Genomic DNA, 18,536 nt, shown 5'->3' on the forward strand with positions numbered 1-18,536 from the left:
GCAGAAGAGCAGAATACTGAAGGGAACAACTGAGGAAAACAGTCCTAGGAGAATAATATAAAGGCCTTGAAATGGAATAAAGATTGGCATGCTCAAGGAACAGCAAACAGGGGACTAATAAAGTAGGAGTAATGTTACAAGTGGTAGTTAGGTTATGGAGGATAAGTAACAGGGAACCAAATTACACAGGCTTTGGAGGCCACTATAAGGATTTGGACTTTCACCTTAAGTGAGATGGGAAACCCTTTTAAACATTCTGAGCAGAATTGATATGGTATAAGTGTTACAAGAACTTTTAAAATACATTTTCAAAGATTCTGTAATTGGGATTTAATGATATCAACTTCACAATTTATATGTAACTCATTAGAAAATTATATCAAATAAGATAATGAATGTAAAAGCTCTGTAAGAGCTACACAGATATTCATAATACTTAAGCAAATAACACTTATCTAAATTATTAAGTCAACTTTCTCAAAAAGATAAAACTCTAATGCTCATTCACTCACATTATACCAGTGTGTTTCAAAAGAGGAAACCTCAAAGGATCTCTAGGCATTCTTCTCACTGAAGACTGCTTCCAGTAATAATACATTTTTCCTGGCCATGTTGACACAACCAAGACAGGACCCAAGAGTTACTCTTGGCAAAACCTTTCCTCCCTCCCTCCCTTCCTTCCAACACACATAGCCTCAATTCAGCCTTGGCAACCATCCTCATTAATCCTCTTAAGCCCTACAACTCCATTAAGTCAGTAACTGAAAAAAATAAATAAATAAAAATCCCAGAATTCTCATCCTATGTGATTCTACTGCTCCCCTAATTTAACCCCACTTCCAACCTTCCCAAAATCTCTTCCACAGAACTTTCTAGAACTCATAATCTGCCATCAACAAAATATCCTAACAATATCCTCAATCTCTTACCAAATGTTCTTTCACCTTCTTTTCTAATTGAAATCTGGCTTTCCCTTAAGAACAGTTTGACACCAAAACCTGTCTCTCTCCCGAGGTGGCTGTTTTACCTCCCACAGCACTGAAAGAAGCCCTGGGGTAGAGAGGTACACAGTCCTTCTTGAACCTCATTGCCACTTCCACAGCATTAAGTCCCCATTCTCTTGAAACACATGCCAGCAGACATCACCCATGACTCCTCTTTTTTACAGCATCTACAAACCTGTGGATCATCCCCTCAAACCACACTCATTTTCATGTGGATTAAAGACACCTCTGGCCTAGGACACCTCTGGCTTCCTGTGCTCCAATGATCTTGGCAGGCAGTTACTAGCTCAGGCTCTACAGCCACACCACCTAAGGGTCAACTCCCACTAACAGCTGTATGACCTTCAGCAAATTATTTAACTTCTCAGTTGCTCAGCTTTACCACCTATCAAATGGGTATAATAATTAGTACTTATTTCACAGGGATGCAGTGAAGATTAATGTACATAAAGTATTTACAATGATCTGACCTTGCAGTCCTCTCATTCATTTATGCACTACCTTAACTCTGTTCCCAACTCTCTCCTGTGCTCACTTTACTGTTATATGTATTCACACACTTAATTCCACAATTACTTTGTCTTTCTCTCTCAGTTATAATCCCAACTGCAAAACTCCACCTTTAGATAAATCCAACTCTGTAACTACATTTAGGCAGCAGAAAGTGTCTAGGTGGGTAAAGTAAAAACACTTAGCCCTGCTGGCTGGTCTCACTATGAATTTAGGACCACTAATCTCAGTGGATCTTTAATGCTATCTGGTATACTTTATTTCCCTAATTCAATCACTCATTCTAGACCTTTTCAAACTTTCTTCCCTGTCCTCAAGCTTCCACTCGTCTCTAAGCTAATAACCTTGTTTGCTATTTCAGTATTTTTTAACAGAAGGAATTAAAAGAAAATTTAGCCCATTCTCATGCCACCACATCTACCATTCTACCTGCATCTGAACCCATTTTTATAGCCTTTAGTCTCTCTCTTCTATCTATCAGCCTGGACATTTCCCCCAATTCCCATCTCATATTTCCACCTGCACATTTCTATCTCCACTTGGATGTCCAACAGACATCTTAAATCACACTCCTAATTTCCAACTACTTGTCCCATACGTCTGCTCAAAAACCTTATGAGTCATCATTCCTCCTTTCTCTTTTACTCCACATACAATCTATCGGTAAATCCTGCTGGTTCTACATCCAAAATATCTCAAGAATCAACCACTTCTCATCATAACACCTAGTCCAAACCACCATCGAGGGAGTAGCAGTCCATGGTCTGGACATCCGCCAGGGCTTTCCCACTGGCCTCTCTGCTGCCTCCCTGTGCTCCCTTCCCAACAATCTATTCTCCACACATCCTGGAGCTGCCAGAGTGATCCTTTCAATTCATCATTTCAATCATTTCACTCCACGGCTCAAAGCAAAAAGCCTCCCTAGTGTCTTTCCATATCCTCAATAAAAGCCACAATCCTTATAGGTCCTATATGACATGACCCATACCACTTCTCCAACCCCATCTCCTACCACTACCTTCCCCTCTCCACTTCTCCTCCAACCCCTCATGACAGTTACAGTACGAATGAACCAATTAATCTCCCCATTTTTGTCTTAGAAAAATTTCTTCTCTTGTGAACATAGTACCAAAAAAAGTTTCATCCCACCCAGGCAGCATGGCTCAGTGGTTGAGCATCAATCTATGAACCAGGAGGTCACAGTTGGAGCACATGCCTGAGTTGCAGGCTCAATCCCCTGTATGGGGCGTGCAGGAGGCAGCCAATCAATGATTCACTCTCATCATTGATGTTTCTATCTCTCTCTCCCTCTCCCTTCTGCAAAGAAAAAAAAAAAAGTTTCATCCCACCTAGCTGGTTTGGCTCAGTGGACAGAGCATCAGCCTGTGGACTGAAGGGTCCCAGGTTCGATTCCAGTCAAGGGCACGTGCCCAGGTTGAGGGCTCAATCCCCAGTGGGGGCCGTGCGGGAAGCAGCCGATCAATAATTCTCTCTAATCATTGATGTTTCTATCTCCCCCGCCCCTTTCCTCTCTAAAATCAATTTTAAAAAAAAGTTTCATCCCTCTCCCCTCTGTAATAGCATTAATATAGGAATTGGGGGAGGTTTAAAAAATTGTGATATTAAAAAAAAATAAGTTGAAGTGATTGTATAAAAGATCAAAAGGCAATAGAAAAAAAGTCACTGGATCCTTTTCCAATATTAAAACAATGGTCACAAAGTGAAAAGGTGTGACACCAAATCCTATCTAATAAAAGAGTAATATGCAAATTGACCATCACTCCAAGACACAAGATGGCCACCCCCATGTGGACACAAGATGGCCACCACAAGATGGCCTGCAGGGGAGGGCGGTTGGGGGCAGTTGGGGGGATGACCAGGCCAGCAGAGGAGGGCATAAAGGGGTGACCAGGCCGGCAGAGGAGGGCAATTGGGGGAGACCAGGCCAGCAGGGGAGGGCAGTTGGGGAGGACCAGGCCTGCAGGGTAGGGCAGTTGGTGGGGACCAGGCCTGCAGGGGAGGGCAGTTGTGGGCCATCAAGCAAGCAGGGAGGGCATTTAGGGGTGACTGGGCCAGCAGAGGAGAGCAGTTGGGGGAGACCAGGTCAGCAGGGGAGAGCAGGTGGGGGGGACCAGGACTGCAGGGGAGGGCAGTTGAGGGAGGGGCCAGGTCTGCAGGAGAGAGCAGTTGGGGGGGACCAGGCCTGCAGGGAAGGGCAGTTGGGGGGGACCAGGCCTGCAGGAGAGAGCAGTTAGGGGTGACTGGGTCAGCAGGGGAGGGCAGTTGGGGGTGACCAGGACTGCAGGGGAGGACAGTTAGGGGTGACCAGACTGGCAGGCGAGGGCAGTTAGGGGTGACCAGGCTGGCAGGGGAGGGCAGTTAGAGGCAATCAGGCCGGCCAGGGAGCAGTTAGGCGTCGATCAGGCTGGCAGGGGAGTGGTTAGGGGGTGATCAGGCTGGCAGGCAGAAGCGCTTAGGGGCAATCAGGCAGAGGCAGGCAAGCAGTTGGGAGTCAGCAGTCCTGGATTGTGAGAGGAATGTCCAACCGCCCGTTTAGGTCCGATCCTGGTGGGATTGGGCCTAAACGGGTGGTCGGACATCCCCTGAGGGGTCCCAGATTGGAGAGGGTGCAGGCTGGGCTGAGGGACACCACCCCCATGCACGAATTTCGTGCACCGGGCCTCTAGTAAAATATAAATATGAAGAACAATCAGCCAGTTGTTTTTTAGTTATTCCTTTCTATTAGAAAAAAATACGAACACTTGAGTCTTAGAGTACTGTGCTGCTACATATTTTCTCTGTGACAGATAATAAGAATCCATGTCTTTTGCAAAGGTCTAATGGGGACAATATCTACCTAATTTTATAGGACTACTAAGATATACATAAAACATACATACCCAACACCTTTAACCTTTTGCACTCGGATGTCGAGTGTGACTCGACACGGTTAGCATCGAGATTAAAATTACTCTTTGAATGTATCAATAATTTGAAATATAAAAAAAAACAAATAAATAAGTTTGTATGAAAAAAAAACTCCAGTTTTTTATTCTACTGCCGCGCTTTGTAAAATCTGGAGTATTTAAAAAATTAAATCCCGAGTAGAATAAAGGAATCGAGAAAAAAGCAAGCGAGTGCAAAGGGTTAACTATTTTAATACAACATGTACTAAATAAGCTAATGCTGCAAAAACATTTTTTACAGATTTTTTAAAATATATTTTTATTGATTTCAGAGAGGAAGGGAGAGTGGAGAGAGAAACATCAATGATGCAAGAGAATCATTGATCAGCTGCCTCCAACAGCTGACCTAGCTAGCTCTATAGGATGCCTAAGAGCATCTGTGGACTGAAGGGTCCCAGGCTCAAGCCTACTGGGGATTGAGCCTGCAACCCGTTCATATGCCCTTGACCAGAATCGAACCCGGGACTCTTCATTCCGCAGGCTGACACTCTATCCACTGAGCCAAACCAGCCAGGGCAGCAAAAACATTCCTTTTTATTTTTTTTTAGTTCTTTATTGTTTAAAGTATTACATATAGCATTACATGTCTCCCATTGACCTCTCCCCAGCCACCCCCACCCCCAGCACATGCTCTCACACCCCTAGTGGCTGTGTACACTGGTTATGCTTATATATGCATGCATACAAGTCCTTTGGTTGATCTCTTAATTCCCCCTCTCCTGTAAAAACATTCTTTTGCTAGTTGTGGGAGGCAATACAGCATAGGGTATAAGAAAATAAGCTTTAGAAACAAAGAGAAGGGCTTTTGAATTTGGTTGTATCACACTTCCTAGCTTGGGGCCCTGGGCTATTAAATTACTGTGTTGGTAGTATATTAGCTGCAACTGACAACGGTAAATCAATCCATAATAATAAAAGCCTAATATGCTAATTAGACCGGACATCCTTTCAGATGTCCTTCCGGGAAGAAGCCGAGGCTGCAGTGGCAGGATCCAGGCAGCCACCTCCGGCTGCCAGGGAGAGATCCAGGCAGCCGCCTCAGCTGCGAGGGAGGGATCCAGGCAGCCACCGCATCTGCAACGGCCTACTCTTGCACAAATTTCATGCATCGGGCCTCTTAGTAACTGAGTAAAAGTGAGTATTGCTACCAGCCCTGCCTGCAGGGTAGTGAAGAAAAATGTGATGGCTCCTTAGGCATCCTATAGAGCTAGCTACGTCAGCTGTTGGGAGACTGACTCATAGCTCAAGGAGAGAAAAACTGCTTTTTAGATCATCAATACAAATGTTATTTCAGAGCTAATATGAAAGTAAAAGGAACAGAATTGTGACAAAAATGCCTGGACTGATAACAGGGATGTTTGAGTCCAACAGTGAAAGGCCTACCAATACTAATCAATTACAAATTAGGAAAATCACAATGTTGTAAAACAGCTATACTTCCAACATTAACATTTCTAGTTTTTTTTCTTATTATTTATAACCTAATGTTAGAAATATCCTGCAATAACAACTTCTGGGTGCAATTCTTCTGTTATAAAGCAAAGTAAAAACCACTCATTTTTATTATAAACTAGTGTCTCTGACATCAAGTTTTTGAGACTCAGAAATGTGTACATCCCTAATACTTATAGAGCTTTAAAACTCAGGTAGAACTGTTAGCTAATTGAAGCAAAGTATTAGGAAACAGTTTTTGAATCTTATTCTGCTTTTATCTATCATGATATGTAATCTTGGGAAGTCATTTAATTTTTATTGCCTATCTACTATGTGTCAAACATCATGCTAGGCTTTTACATATATTATCTCATATAGCCCTCACAATGAATCTGAAAGTAGACAATATGGCCTAATTAAGACTCAGAGAGAGGTTAAATAATCTAGTCCAAATTCATAGAATTCAGTGCAGAATTAAGATGCAAAATCCAGCCTACATAATTCAAATCAAATTATTTCCAAGGTTTCCTTTCAGACTATATTTTAATCTGAGACTAAATATAGAGTATGATGGACTTTTTAATTTTTTTTAACAAGGCTGAAGAGATAACCACTCTATGACATTTCCCTTCAAAGCTAAGATTATCCTGTCCCTAACTTCTGAAAACATCCCACCCAAACCCACTCCAAAATAAGTCACTGCCAACAGAAATATATACCATATCCCTGGGGTGACTGAGTACCACACTTAGAGCCTATAACAAGTCCTCAGCTCCATGACAAATAGAAATCCTATATAATTTCCGAAGATGTTGTACAACATAACATTGCATACCAACACTTGAATCATGTCCTCCTTGGTTGAGAAAAGATTACGCCTCCTTAAATATTGACATGTAAGTCAAGATTTAAAAGTAGACACAGGCTGCCCTGACAGGTTTGGCTCAGTGGATAGAGCGTTGGCCTGCGGACTGGAGGGTCCCAGGTTCGATTCCGGTCAAGGGCATGTAACTTGGTTGCGGGCACATCCCCAGTAGGGAGTGTGCAGGAGGCAGCTGATCGATGTTTCTCTCTCATCAATGTTTCTAACTCTCTATCCCTCTCCCTTCCTCTCTGTAAAGAATCAATAAAATATATATTTAAAAAAATAAAATAAAAGTAGACACAGGCTTTAATAAATACTGTGGTCCAAATGTAAATACCAAAGAGGTGAAATTTCATGTAGTGGAGGACATTATAGCATGTTATTTTCAACAATTTTAGTAATATTTTAAAGTGCAAGCTAAATACTCCTAATTAAATTGTGCCTAGGAAAAAAATGCCCAATAGCAACTTACATTTAATAAAAAACAAGGATACTTTTTAAATTCTTCAATGCAAGTTTAATAAATAACTTAATTGGACATTTAACACTTGTACTAACTTACCTGCATAAGCAGCAATCCAACTATAAAAGCACTTCCTTGACAGTAACCAACCTCACGATCCACTAGAGAATATGCCTAAAAAGCAAAAAATATTGTTCAAAATACTTTAATATATTATACTTTCCTTCTCTAAAAACTTAAAAATAGTAAAACAAGACTATTTTTTTAGAAAAACTCTTAGTTGCTTGTTGTAAATATTATACTATAAATATTTAATAAGCAAATGATTACATCAATTTTTCTTTTGACAATTTCCCAATTAGAAACTAACAACTCCTAAGGGCAAAAAAAGAAAGAAGTTTGTACTTGGGGAAGTAAAAATACTTAAAAATAATTTAATATGTATATTAAATAAAAATAAGACCACAAGGTAAAGAAAGCTTTGGCAAAATATAAATGGTTTAATAAGAAATCAGTATTTCACAGAGGTAGTTGTAAGGGAAAGATACTATGGAAAAGGAAAAGGCAATACTGAAGAAAAATTACAATGGCACAAACTTTCAATGGCTAAGAGCTCTTAATAACACTGACCACAGCAAGTAGAAAAATTTGTTCCCAGATAGTGAAACTCATAGAAGGTGAAATATTCATTTTCATAGGGGATCTCTCAATGTATAGTGATTTCTAGGCTATTTGATTTTGGCCAACTAATACTGAGCAATGTAATGAATCTTCTAATAAGTTCTCTAAACTAAACTGTAATGTAGCATCAGTATTAAAGCAAAAATTATGCTAAAGCCAAATTTATTGCCAAAGCAACTGATTATTGAGGTGAGAGTTCATGCTTCATTATGGAAAATGTATACTTTCAACCTTCTGAGAATTCACTTCATTTCGAAAAATAAATAAATAGAACTTACCTTCATTACGTTAAATAAAACCTCCTGTCCAAAGCTATCTTTTTCCTTAAAAAAATTGTGTTCGGGATAAGTTCTAGCAATGTCCCTTCGGATCAATTTTTCACAAGGCGAGGTCATTTTCAGGAGTTCCGCATACTGATCCTTGATTGGCATACTTTGTGCACTGCATAAAAGTTGCCAAACTATTGCTCTAAAATGGTGGGGTATCCCTTTACGAACAAGTTCCTAAAAATAAACGTAAAATTTTAAAATGAATTATTTAAGTCTCCTACCTTGAAAACCAAAGAAGACTTATTGGGGTTTGAAATAGAGTGGAAGACTTTTATCAAGTTTATAATTCACAAAGCTAGTTTTATAATAAGGCTTGGGAACCTTTTAACCAATACTAAGATTTGGCCCCTAGGGGTATCCTGTTCTGGCTGGGGAAGGAAGGGCTATAATGTTATAAATTCTTAGAATCTCACTCAAAGTATGATCTCTAAAGGTACTAAGGACTCAATAATCTTCAGAGCTGTGAATGGCAGTACAATAACCATCATCTTATAAAGGGCTGTTATCAGACAAAAAAAAAAAAAAACCAACAGGTTACGTACTAAAAATGCAAGGATATAGGATGTCACAACTTCATTTCTGAATCTATAAAATGATAGAATTTTATCTCTAAAATAATTTTCACCTATATATTTCTACAATTAGGAGACTTCTATAACAACTGATATTTACAAATCAAAACTTTTATGGGGACAAATAAATGAAAACATATAAAGGACACTTCTTTATTATAGTATTTGGAAAGTAGTTAAATCTGAATTTTAATCCTCTATTAATCCACGCATGATTCCCTTTGGGATAAGAGAAAGAACTTCAACAAAGAATATGAATACCTTAATGTGTTTTTCCTTCTTTTTGTGCACATCTTCCCATTCATTAACAAGTCTTCCCCAAAGTATCCAAGAATCTTCTTCAAGGTGGCTGAGGTTGCTAGAGGCTGATGAACTTGATACAAGGGAGGAGCCACTGTTTCTTCTTGACCCATTTACAGATTTCAAAGACTTACTATCCGTCTCTAACAATCTAAAACATAATTAAAAATTGCTCAAGATCTAATTTCACAGTGATACTAGATGAAGTAATGATGGTACTTTTAGAGTTTCACTATAGCAATCTAGCCATAGTTTTAAAATAGGTGTAATTTCAGTAACATTTGGCTGACATCTATAAAATTACTGCTGTATTTTTCATCTAAGCATAGCAATTTCAAATTCTGAAATAGTAAATTATGTTAAATATTTTAGTCCTATTAGTCCCATCATAATGTCCCTTCATCTCCAATTAAAATTCAAATTTGGAGAAATTTGGTGAGAAAAGTGGTTGGGAGGGCTTCAGGAAAAAAGAAACTATACTTGGAAAAGCTATAACAAATGCTATGGAAGAACTCATCCTATCCTACCTAATAAAAAGGTAATATGCAAATAACCATCACTCCGCTACGATTGGGCGGAGGGAGGCTGGGGGGTGGGACTCGGGTGGCATATCCGGCCATTGAGAGGCACAGGGGGCGGGACTCCCACCCCCACCCCCACCCCCCACCCCCACCCCGCGCCTCTCAATGGCCGGATTGGCGGTCGCTGAGGGGGGCTGCCTTGGACACCCTGGACACCTGGCTCCCCTGCCATCGGAGGCGGGGAGCCAGTTGTCTGCACCGGCTCCAGGCCAAAAGCCTCTGCCGGAGGAGAGGTCTTAGTTTAACAGTGCAAGTCCACTGATAAATAACAGCTTTTAGTTGGCCTGAGTTTTTGGGCAATTGAGTGGATAAAAGCTCCTGTTCACTATACCTTGTTGTTCCTGTGCAGGATGATGGGGCTGGTTTTGCTCTATCTTACTTTTCAAGAGATCTGGGTGCACATACGTGCACCCAGATCCCCTGCCGTGCTCCCCTTCGTCAGCGCCTCAAGCCCCAGCAGCAGTGGCAGCGGCTGGGGATGAGCTGGTGATCCCAACAGCCTGGAAGCTCAGTGGCGGCGGCGGAGGCAGCATTGGGCCTGGGGACTGGCGAACAGGCAGAAGATGGCCCTGATCGCAGGAGGCTAGGCCTAGGGACCCTACCCGCACGATTCAATCGTGCGCTGGGCCTCTAGTCATGTTTACAATGTGTCCAGTACTAAAAACAAAAGTAAGGAAAAATCACACAAATTAAACAAATTCCTTCTCTTTTTTCATTTTACTTCACCCATGTATAACTAATCAATAACTAAAAGTGTTTTGTTCAGACCATGCAGCTTGTTATAAAAAAACTGAATAATACTAATAATAAAATTGGAAAGACTTCATTTACTTTTTACACACACATACATTTATTTGTATTTATGTATAATTCTGGATTCTCTTGAAAAGTAAGATAGAGCAAAACCAGCCCCATCATCCTGCACAGGAACAACAAGGTATAGTGAACAGGAGCTTTTATCCACTCAATTGCCCAAAAACTCAGGCCAACTAAAAGCTGTTATTTATCAGTGGACTTGCACTGTTAAACTGAGACCTCTCCATTCAGAAAGTCCTGTTGGCCTTTGAGTTTAGAACCCTGTGTTTCTTCCCTTTCTGTAGAAAGATGGGTTGAGATAAGGTTAGAGATCTATCCCAGCACTCATCACAACATCAAATCCATACTATTTCTTTCATATATACACTGACTATAAAGAAAGACTGGAAAATATGGCTCTATCATTATAAAGATGTAAACTGTATGTCATTCAAATAAGGGTTCTAAAACGTCTACTTGTATACTGAACATGGCTACCACTCACTTCCAGGAACTCCTTCAGAAAGTAATATGCTTTCTGAAATTCTCCCAATACTAAGTTATGATATATTAAAAACCAATACAGAAAAAAAACATAGTTCAAACACTATTTAGCAGATTACAGAAAGAAATACCGTTTGTGAGACAGATTTATATCTTACTCATCTTTATATCCCTAAAAGCATTTCGTTCAGTGTAAAGTACACAAAATACTGACTGATTTGAAATAAAATGAAAACCCCCATATTAGAAAACCTTCAAATTCAAGATGTCCTATTCAATAACAATAATATAAATTGGGCAACAACTATCCTTATTCATAGGATAACATAATACATCTTCAAGGCAAAAATAATTTAAATAAAATGTCCCAAATATTGCTAGAAATAAAAAAATGTATACAGCAGTCAAATTAAGGGTCAACTATTGCCATAAATATTCTTATTAAAAAAACATAATTAATGATGACATTTTGACTTTAAATACTTTTTCCCCACGGATCATAAGATATCTTATAGAAAAATTATTGTACATATGTAATTTTATATATGATTCTAAACCCTAAGAATTCCAAATGAAATAAACAAACTTTACTAAAATAACCCTTATCTAAGTTCTTTGTTTCACTTAATTATTTATTGAATGCTTGCTATATGTCAAATAATTAACTATATCACTATCATCAACAGAGACATTCAGTTAAAGAGAACCTAGTGATATTTCCTAAGCTAAACATAAGTATGAGATACAATGGAAGTATAAATGAAAAGGTACCTAACAGAATGCTTTTAGAGAGTCAGAAAGGTCTCACATTGCCAAATTGCAACTTTCGGAATAGACAGGAAATGCCAAGTGAAATTCATGGAATGAGTTAGAGGAAAGGATTAAGCAGTTCACCTTCAGAAGAAACTGAAATAACATATACAAATAGAAAAAATTGTGAGAAATATTTATAAATGAAATATTTCAAGTAAAGACATCATATTATTTAGAGATATTGTCCCTGCCTTAACCTACATGACATACAAAAATGACTTAAAATGGACAATAGGGCTGAATATAAAGGCTAAACTATAAAAGTCCTTGAAGAAAACAGGAAAAAGTCTTTACAACCTTGGAGTAGGCAAAATTTGTTAATGGGACAAAAGGAAATAATAACCATAAAAGAAAAAAATGAATAAAAAATCCAAACTTAAAATGCTCTGTGCTTGAAAAGATACCATTTATATATATATAAGCCTAAGCAACTGGCCGATGGGCCAACCGGTAGCTATGACACGCACTGACCACCAGGGATCAGACGCTCAACGCAGGAGCGGAAACCACAGGCATGGAAACATGGAACAGACTGATGAATCTCACAGGGAAGGAGGGAGGAGGAAGGGCAGGAAGAGATTAACCAAAGATCTTATATCCATACTAGAGGCCCAGTGCACGGATTCATGCACTGGTGGGGTCCCTAGGCCTGGCCTGCGGGGATCGGGCCGAAACCAGCGATCCGACATCCCCCAAGGGGTCCCATATTGTGAGAGAGTGCAGGCCAGGCTGAGGAACTCCACCGGTGCACGAATCTGTGCACCAGGCCTCTAGTTAGAGAAATAAAAAGGTAAACCACAGACTGAAAAAAAATTTTTCAACATATATAACTGACAAAAGACGGCATCCACAATATATGAAGAACTCTTAAAATCAATAAGAAGGCAAACAACACATTTTTTAAATGAGTTAAAGACTTAAACTGACAATTTCCAAAACAAGATAAACAAGTGGCCAATAAGCAATTGAGTGCTCAACATCTTTAGTCATGAGGAAATGCAAGTTAAACCACACTATGGACACGTTAGAATGACCACACCAAGTGTTGCCCAGGATAGGAGCAATTATAACTCATATACTGATGTCAGAATCCAATCACTTTGGGAGAAACCAAGATGGCGGCATCAGTAAACACCTGAACTGCTGCCTCGCACAACAATTTCACAATTACAACTAAAAGATAAAACGGACATCATCGAGAACCACAGGAAGGCTGGCTGAGTGGAAATTCTACAACTGGAAGGAAAGAGAAAAGCACACTTGAGACTCAGAGGAGCTGTGGAAGGCAGAGGTACGGAAGCGCACATGCAGAGAGGGCTGGCAACTGAGTACGCGGCTGGCTTTCTCAATTGGGAGGGAGACAAAAGCTCCCGACTGCTCTGAACTCCAGTTCCTGGTGAGACTCTGGGGACCCAGACTCATATGGGGAGGAACTGGACTGTAAGGAAAGAGAAAAGCACACTGAGACTCAGAGGAGCTGCGGAAGGCAGAGGTACGGAAGCGCACGTGCGTAGAGGGCTGGCAACTGAGTACGCAGCTGGCTTTCTCAATCGGGAGGGAGACAAAACCTCCCAACTGCGCTGAACTCCAGTTCAGGGCGAGACTCTGGGGACCCAGACTCATATGAGGAGAAACTGGACTGTCTGGCAGCGGGTGGAACTCGAGGGGGGCTTTTCTCAGAGGTGCTCACAGCGATTACCGCGGGACACTGAGACCCAGGAGCCTCTTAGGGCAGGGCTGATGGGAAGCCATAGCTGTTTGCTCTGCCCTGAGATCCCGCCCCAGAAAGCCAATGCTATTTGCTCTGCCCTGAGACTCTGCCCTGTCCAAGCTGAGCTCAGAGGCTTTTGTATATGAATAGTCTGGTCCTTTGAATTCTAAACTTACCTAACAAACTGCAGCTGAGTCAGTGAGACCCAGAACATCCAAAAGAAAGCCCAAGGCCCCGCAGCAGCTTGCATTGCTTCACAGTTGGGCCTCATCTGGGCACCTACAAAACCCAAACAAAGAAGAGGAATCTGCAGATTTCTCTGTAGCTCCTGCTGGGTGGCCTCAGGCAGAGGCTAAATTAGCACCTCCTGAGAGATCCAAGAGCCAGTGTAGCCAGGGGTCAGAGTAGGACCATCCAGATTAAAACTCCTCAGATACATAAGGGACACACTCAGGGGGCAGACTCAGTGAGTACCAAAGCCCCACTGAAGCAAGTCTTGCCTCATAAGGGTATCTCCAGCACAGAAGTTCTCCCGTCATAGACACAGCTGATCCTCACAGCCAATTGGCCTGGAGGTCAATTCCTCCCAGTGATACCAACAGCAATCAAGGCTTAACTACAACAAGACTGTGCACACAGCCCACAAAGGGGTGCACCAAGAGTGTCCAACTCAGGTAACTGGGGAGGCTGAGACACTGGGCCATATAGGATACCTAGCACACAAAGCCACTCTATCAACTCAGGGAGCAGCCAAAATGTGGAGACAAAGACACAGGTCACAAATGAAAGAAATGGAGGAAAGCAAACAACTGGATATAGAGTTCAAAACCACGGTTATAAGGTTTTTCAAGAATTTTCTAGAAAAGGCCGATAAATTTAGCGAGACCCTTGAGGATATGAAAAAGGACCAACTAGAAATTAAGCATACACTGACTGAAATAAAAAATAATATACAGAGATCCAACAGCAGACTAGAGGAATGCAAGAATCAAGTCAAAGATTTGAAATACAAAGAAGCAAAAAACACTTAATTGGAAAAGCAAAAAGAAAAAAGAATCCAAAAAGTTGAAGACAGTGTAAGAAGCCTCTGGGACAACTTCAAGCGTACCAACATCCGAATTATGGGGATGCCAGAAGAAGAGAGAGAGCAAGATACTGAAAACCTATTTGAAGAAATAATGACCAAAAACTTCCCCCACCTGATGAAAGAAATAGAGTTACAAGTCCGGGAAGCGCACAGAACCCCAAACAAGAGGAATCCAAAGAGGACCACACCAAGACACATCATAATTAAAATGCCAAGGGCAAAAGACAAAGAGAGAATATTAAAAACAGCAAGAGAAAAACAGTTAGTTACCTACAAGGGAGCACCCATACGATTGTCAGCTGATTTCTCAACAGAAACTATGCAGGCTAGACGGGAGTGGCAAGAAATATTCAAAGTGATGAATAGCAAGAACCTACAACCAAGATGACGCTACCCAGCAAAGCTATCATTCAGAATTGAAGGGCAGATAAAGAGCTTCACAGATAAGAAAAAGCTAAAGGAGTTCATCACCACCAAACCAGTATAATATGAAATGCTGAAAGGTATTCTTTAAGAAGAGGAAGAAGAAGAAAAAGGTAAAGATAAAAAATTATGAACAACAAAATGAAAACAAATACATATCTATCAACAAGTGAATCTAAAAATCAAGCGAATAAAAAATCTGATGAACAGAATAATCTGGTGAATATAATAGAATCAGGGGCATAGAAAGGGAGTGGACTGACAATCTTCGGGGGGAAAGGGGTGTGGGAAGAAACTGGACAAAAATCATACAACTATGGATGAGGACAGTGGGGGCAGTAAGAGCAGAGGGTGGGATGGGAACTGGGTGGAGGGGAGCTATGGGGAGAAAAAAGAGGAACAATTGTAATAATCTAAACAATAAATATTTATTAAAAAAAAAAAAAGAATCCAACCACTTTGGCAATTCTTTATAAACTTAAAATACATTTTCATATGACCCAGCAAGAGAAATGAAAACATATGTCCACAAAAAGACTTGCAGTTGAAAGTCCATATAAGTTTTATTCATAACTAGTGGTCCTGTGCACGAAATTTGCGCATGGGGGCTGGGGTGGGGATGTCCCTCAGCCCGGCCTGCACCCTCTCCAATCTGGAATCCCTTAGGGGATGTCTGGGACCACTGGCTCCTAAACGCTCACCTGCCTGATCGCCCCTAACCACTCTGCCTGCCGGCCTGCTCGCCCCCAACCGCCCCCGCCACTGGCCTGTTCGCCCCCAACTGCCCCCCGCCAGCCTGCTTGCCCCCAACTTCCCCCCCGCCGGCCTGCTCGCCCCCAACTGCCCCCCTGCCAGCCCGCTCGCCCCCAACTGCCCCCCATGCCGGCCTGATCACCCCCAACTTCCCCCCCTGCCGGCCTGATCACCCCCAACTGGCCCCCCCTGCCAGCCTGCTTGCCCCCAATATCCCCCCCCAGCCTAATCACCCAAAACAGCCCTCCCCTCCTGGCCTGATCGCCCCTAACTGCCTCTGCCTCGGCCCCGCCACCATGGCTGTGTTCAGAAGGATGTCCGGAAGATCTCCCGGTCTAATTAGCATATTACCCTTTTATTAGTATAGAAGATTGCCAAAACTCAGAAACCACCTAAATATCCAGAAAGTAAATGATGAAATTGTGATATATTCATGCATTGAAATACTAAGCAATAAAAAGAAACAAACTGCTGATATATATATTAATATGGATGAATCTCATAAACATTAGGTTGAGTGAAAGACAGATGAAAGAGTATATATTATATGATTCTATTTATATGAAGTTCAAGAACAAGCATATTAAAGAAGAAAATATAGGAGTAAATCCTCATAATTTTGGGTTAGGTAAAGTCTTCTTAAATATGACACCAAAAATATTAGTGCAGGAGGCAACCAACTGATGTGTTTCTCTCACATCGATGTTTCTCTCTCTTTCCCTCTCTCTTCCACTCTCCTTAAAAAAAAAATCAATGAAAAAATATCCTCAAGTGAGGATTAACAAACAAACAAACAAACAAAAAGAATCATACAGTCCTCTCCCATCAGAAACTGATGGTTTGGAGTTTACTTTATATAGATACTAGAGGCCCGGTGCATGGATTCGTGCACTGGTGGGGTCCCTCGGCCTGGCCTGTGGGGATCAGGCTGAAATCGGCTCTCTGACATCCCCCGAGGGGTCCCAAATTGTGAGAGGGTGGTTCTTGGGTGACACATCCGGAATCGGGGTCCCTCCTCTCTTCTCCCAATATTATGTCACTTTCTCTCTGTATCTGTCTCGCTTCTTTCATCTCACTTTATGCTAAGTTTGGCGGTAACTGATGACTTGTGGCCATTTAGCTGCAAAATGCAATTATTTAGCAAACAGGATTTACTTAGCCTGGAATCTAGTCAGCCGAGGGCAGGACCCTGCTCAATGTCAGGCTCCTGCCCAGGCCCTCCCGCCCAGGCGGCATCCTGTGGCGGTGGGAACCTCCTTCTTCACACCTGAGCTGCTCCTTCGCCTCCTTCCCTCCCCAGAGGTTGACCGCTGGCACTACTGTCCACCAGGAAGGAGGGAAGCCACAGCCAGTTTCCCAGCTGAGAGTAGTAGCGGCAAAATTTGCTGCTTCCACTGGAAATGGGTATTTAGTGGATGGGCCGGCGGGGGCGCCAGACATCGGGGCCGCAGCCAGTAGGTCCTGCACGTCTCAGCATTAAGCTAACTGAGTGGAAAAGTTTCTGTAAGGGCCAGACCCACAACCTCTGCAATGGGCTACAGGACTGGTGGGGAGCCAGACCCGAAGCGGGGAGCAAATGGGCTAGAGGTCCGGTGCACAGATTCGTGTACTGGTGGGGTCCCTTGGCCTGGCCTGTGAGGATCGGGCCGAAACTGGCTCTCTGATATTCCCCAAGAGGTCCCAGGTTACGAGAAAATGGATCTCGGGTGACGCACTGCGGAATCGGGCTCCCTCCTCTCTGGTTCCAGGTGTATCACCCGAGAACCGCAGCTTGGCAGCTCCTGTATTGAGCGGCTGCCCCCTGGTGGTCAGTGCGCATCATAGCTACCAGTCGGACGGTCAAACAGTCATCCGATCACTTAGGCTTTTACATATATACTAGAGGCCTGGTGCATGAAATTCATGCATGGGGGGGGGGTGTCCCTCTGCCCAGTCTGCACCCTCTCCAATCTGGGACCCCTTGAGGGATGTCCGACCGCCCAGTGGGATTGAGCCTAAATGGGCAGTTGGACATCCCTCTCACAATCCAGGACTGCTGGCTCCCAAATGCTCGCCTGCCTCTGCCTGATTGCCCCTAACCGCTTCTGCCTGCCAGCCTGATCACCACCTAACCACTCCCCTGCCAGACTGATCGACGCCTAACTGCTCCCCGGCCGGCCCAATTGCCCCTAACTGCCCTCCCCTATCAGCTTGGTTACCCCTAACTGCCCTCCCCTGCAGGCCTGGGTCCCCCTCCAACTGCCCTCCCCTGCAGGCCTGGTCCCCCCCACAACTGTCCTCCCCTGCTGGCCTGGTCTCCCCCAACTGCCCTCCCCTGCAGGCCTGGGTCCCCCCCACAACTGCCCTCCCCTACAGGCCTGGTCCCCCCCCCAACTGCCCTCCCCTACAGGCCTGGGTCCCCCCAACTGTCCTCCCCTGCAGTCCTGCAGACTTAACTGCTGGACTTTTTAATTTAAAAAAATATGATATGAAGCTAACTTAAAGAGTAGAACAATAAATTATTTTAACTAATTATATCATCATATGCCTCCAGAAATCAGACAACTGATAAAAAATGTTAAACAATCCTCAAAGAAAAGAAAAAGAACTAAGAGTTTGAGTGAAGATCTAAAGGCCTTCCTATGATTAACATATATTTTTAACACAGAGACTTAAAAATATCTGTTTTTACTATCTTAATGTTCATGGCTATGTTACAGAGCGTATGCTCAGGAAAACTGAGGTACCAATGTTAATAGTGGTAAA

The 18,536-nt window shown here is 42.4% G+C and overlaps 1 protein-coding gene across 5 annotated transcripts in view; it reads right to left on the reverse strand.

Annotated features, from left to right (window-relative positions):
- Window positions 1-18,536, reverse strand: part of EVI5 (ecotropic viral integration site 5) — a 184,877-nt gene that overhangs the window by 125,402 nt on the left and 40,939 nt on the right. For all 5 annotated transcript variants that reach the window (XM_054721359.1, XM_054721358.1, XM_028129965.2 and 2 more), the window contains exons 3-5: window positions 9,086-9,275; window positions 8,202-8,426; window positions 7,342-7,416 (exon numbers count right to left, since the gene is read on the reverse strand). In XM_054721359.1, coding sequence (XP_054577334.1) covers window positions 7,342-7,416; window positions 8,202-8,426; window positions 9,086-9,275 — 490 coding nt within the window. The remainder of the gene's footprint in view (window positions 1-7,341; window positions 7,417-8,201; window positions 8,427-9,085; window positions 9,276-18,536) is intronic.

The sequence above is a fragment of the Eptesicus fuscus genome, chromosome 9 (genome assembly GCF_027574615.1).
Source record: "Eptesicus fuscus isolate TK198812 chromosome 9, DD_ASM_mEF_20220401, whole genome shotgun sequence".
NCBI classification, from domain to species: domain Eukaryota; kingdom Metazoa; phylum Chordata; class Mammalia; order Chiroptera; family Vespertilionidae; genus Eptesicus; species Eptesicus fuscus.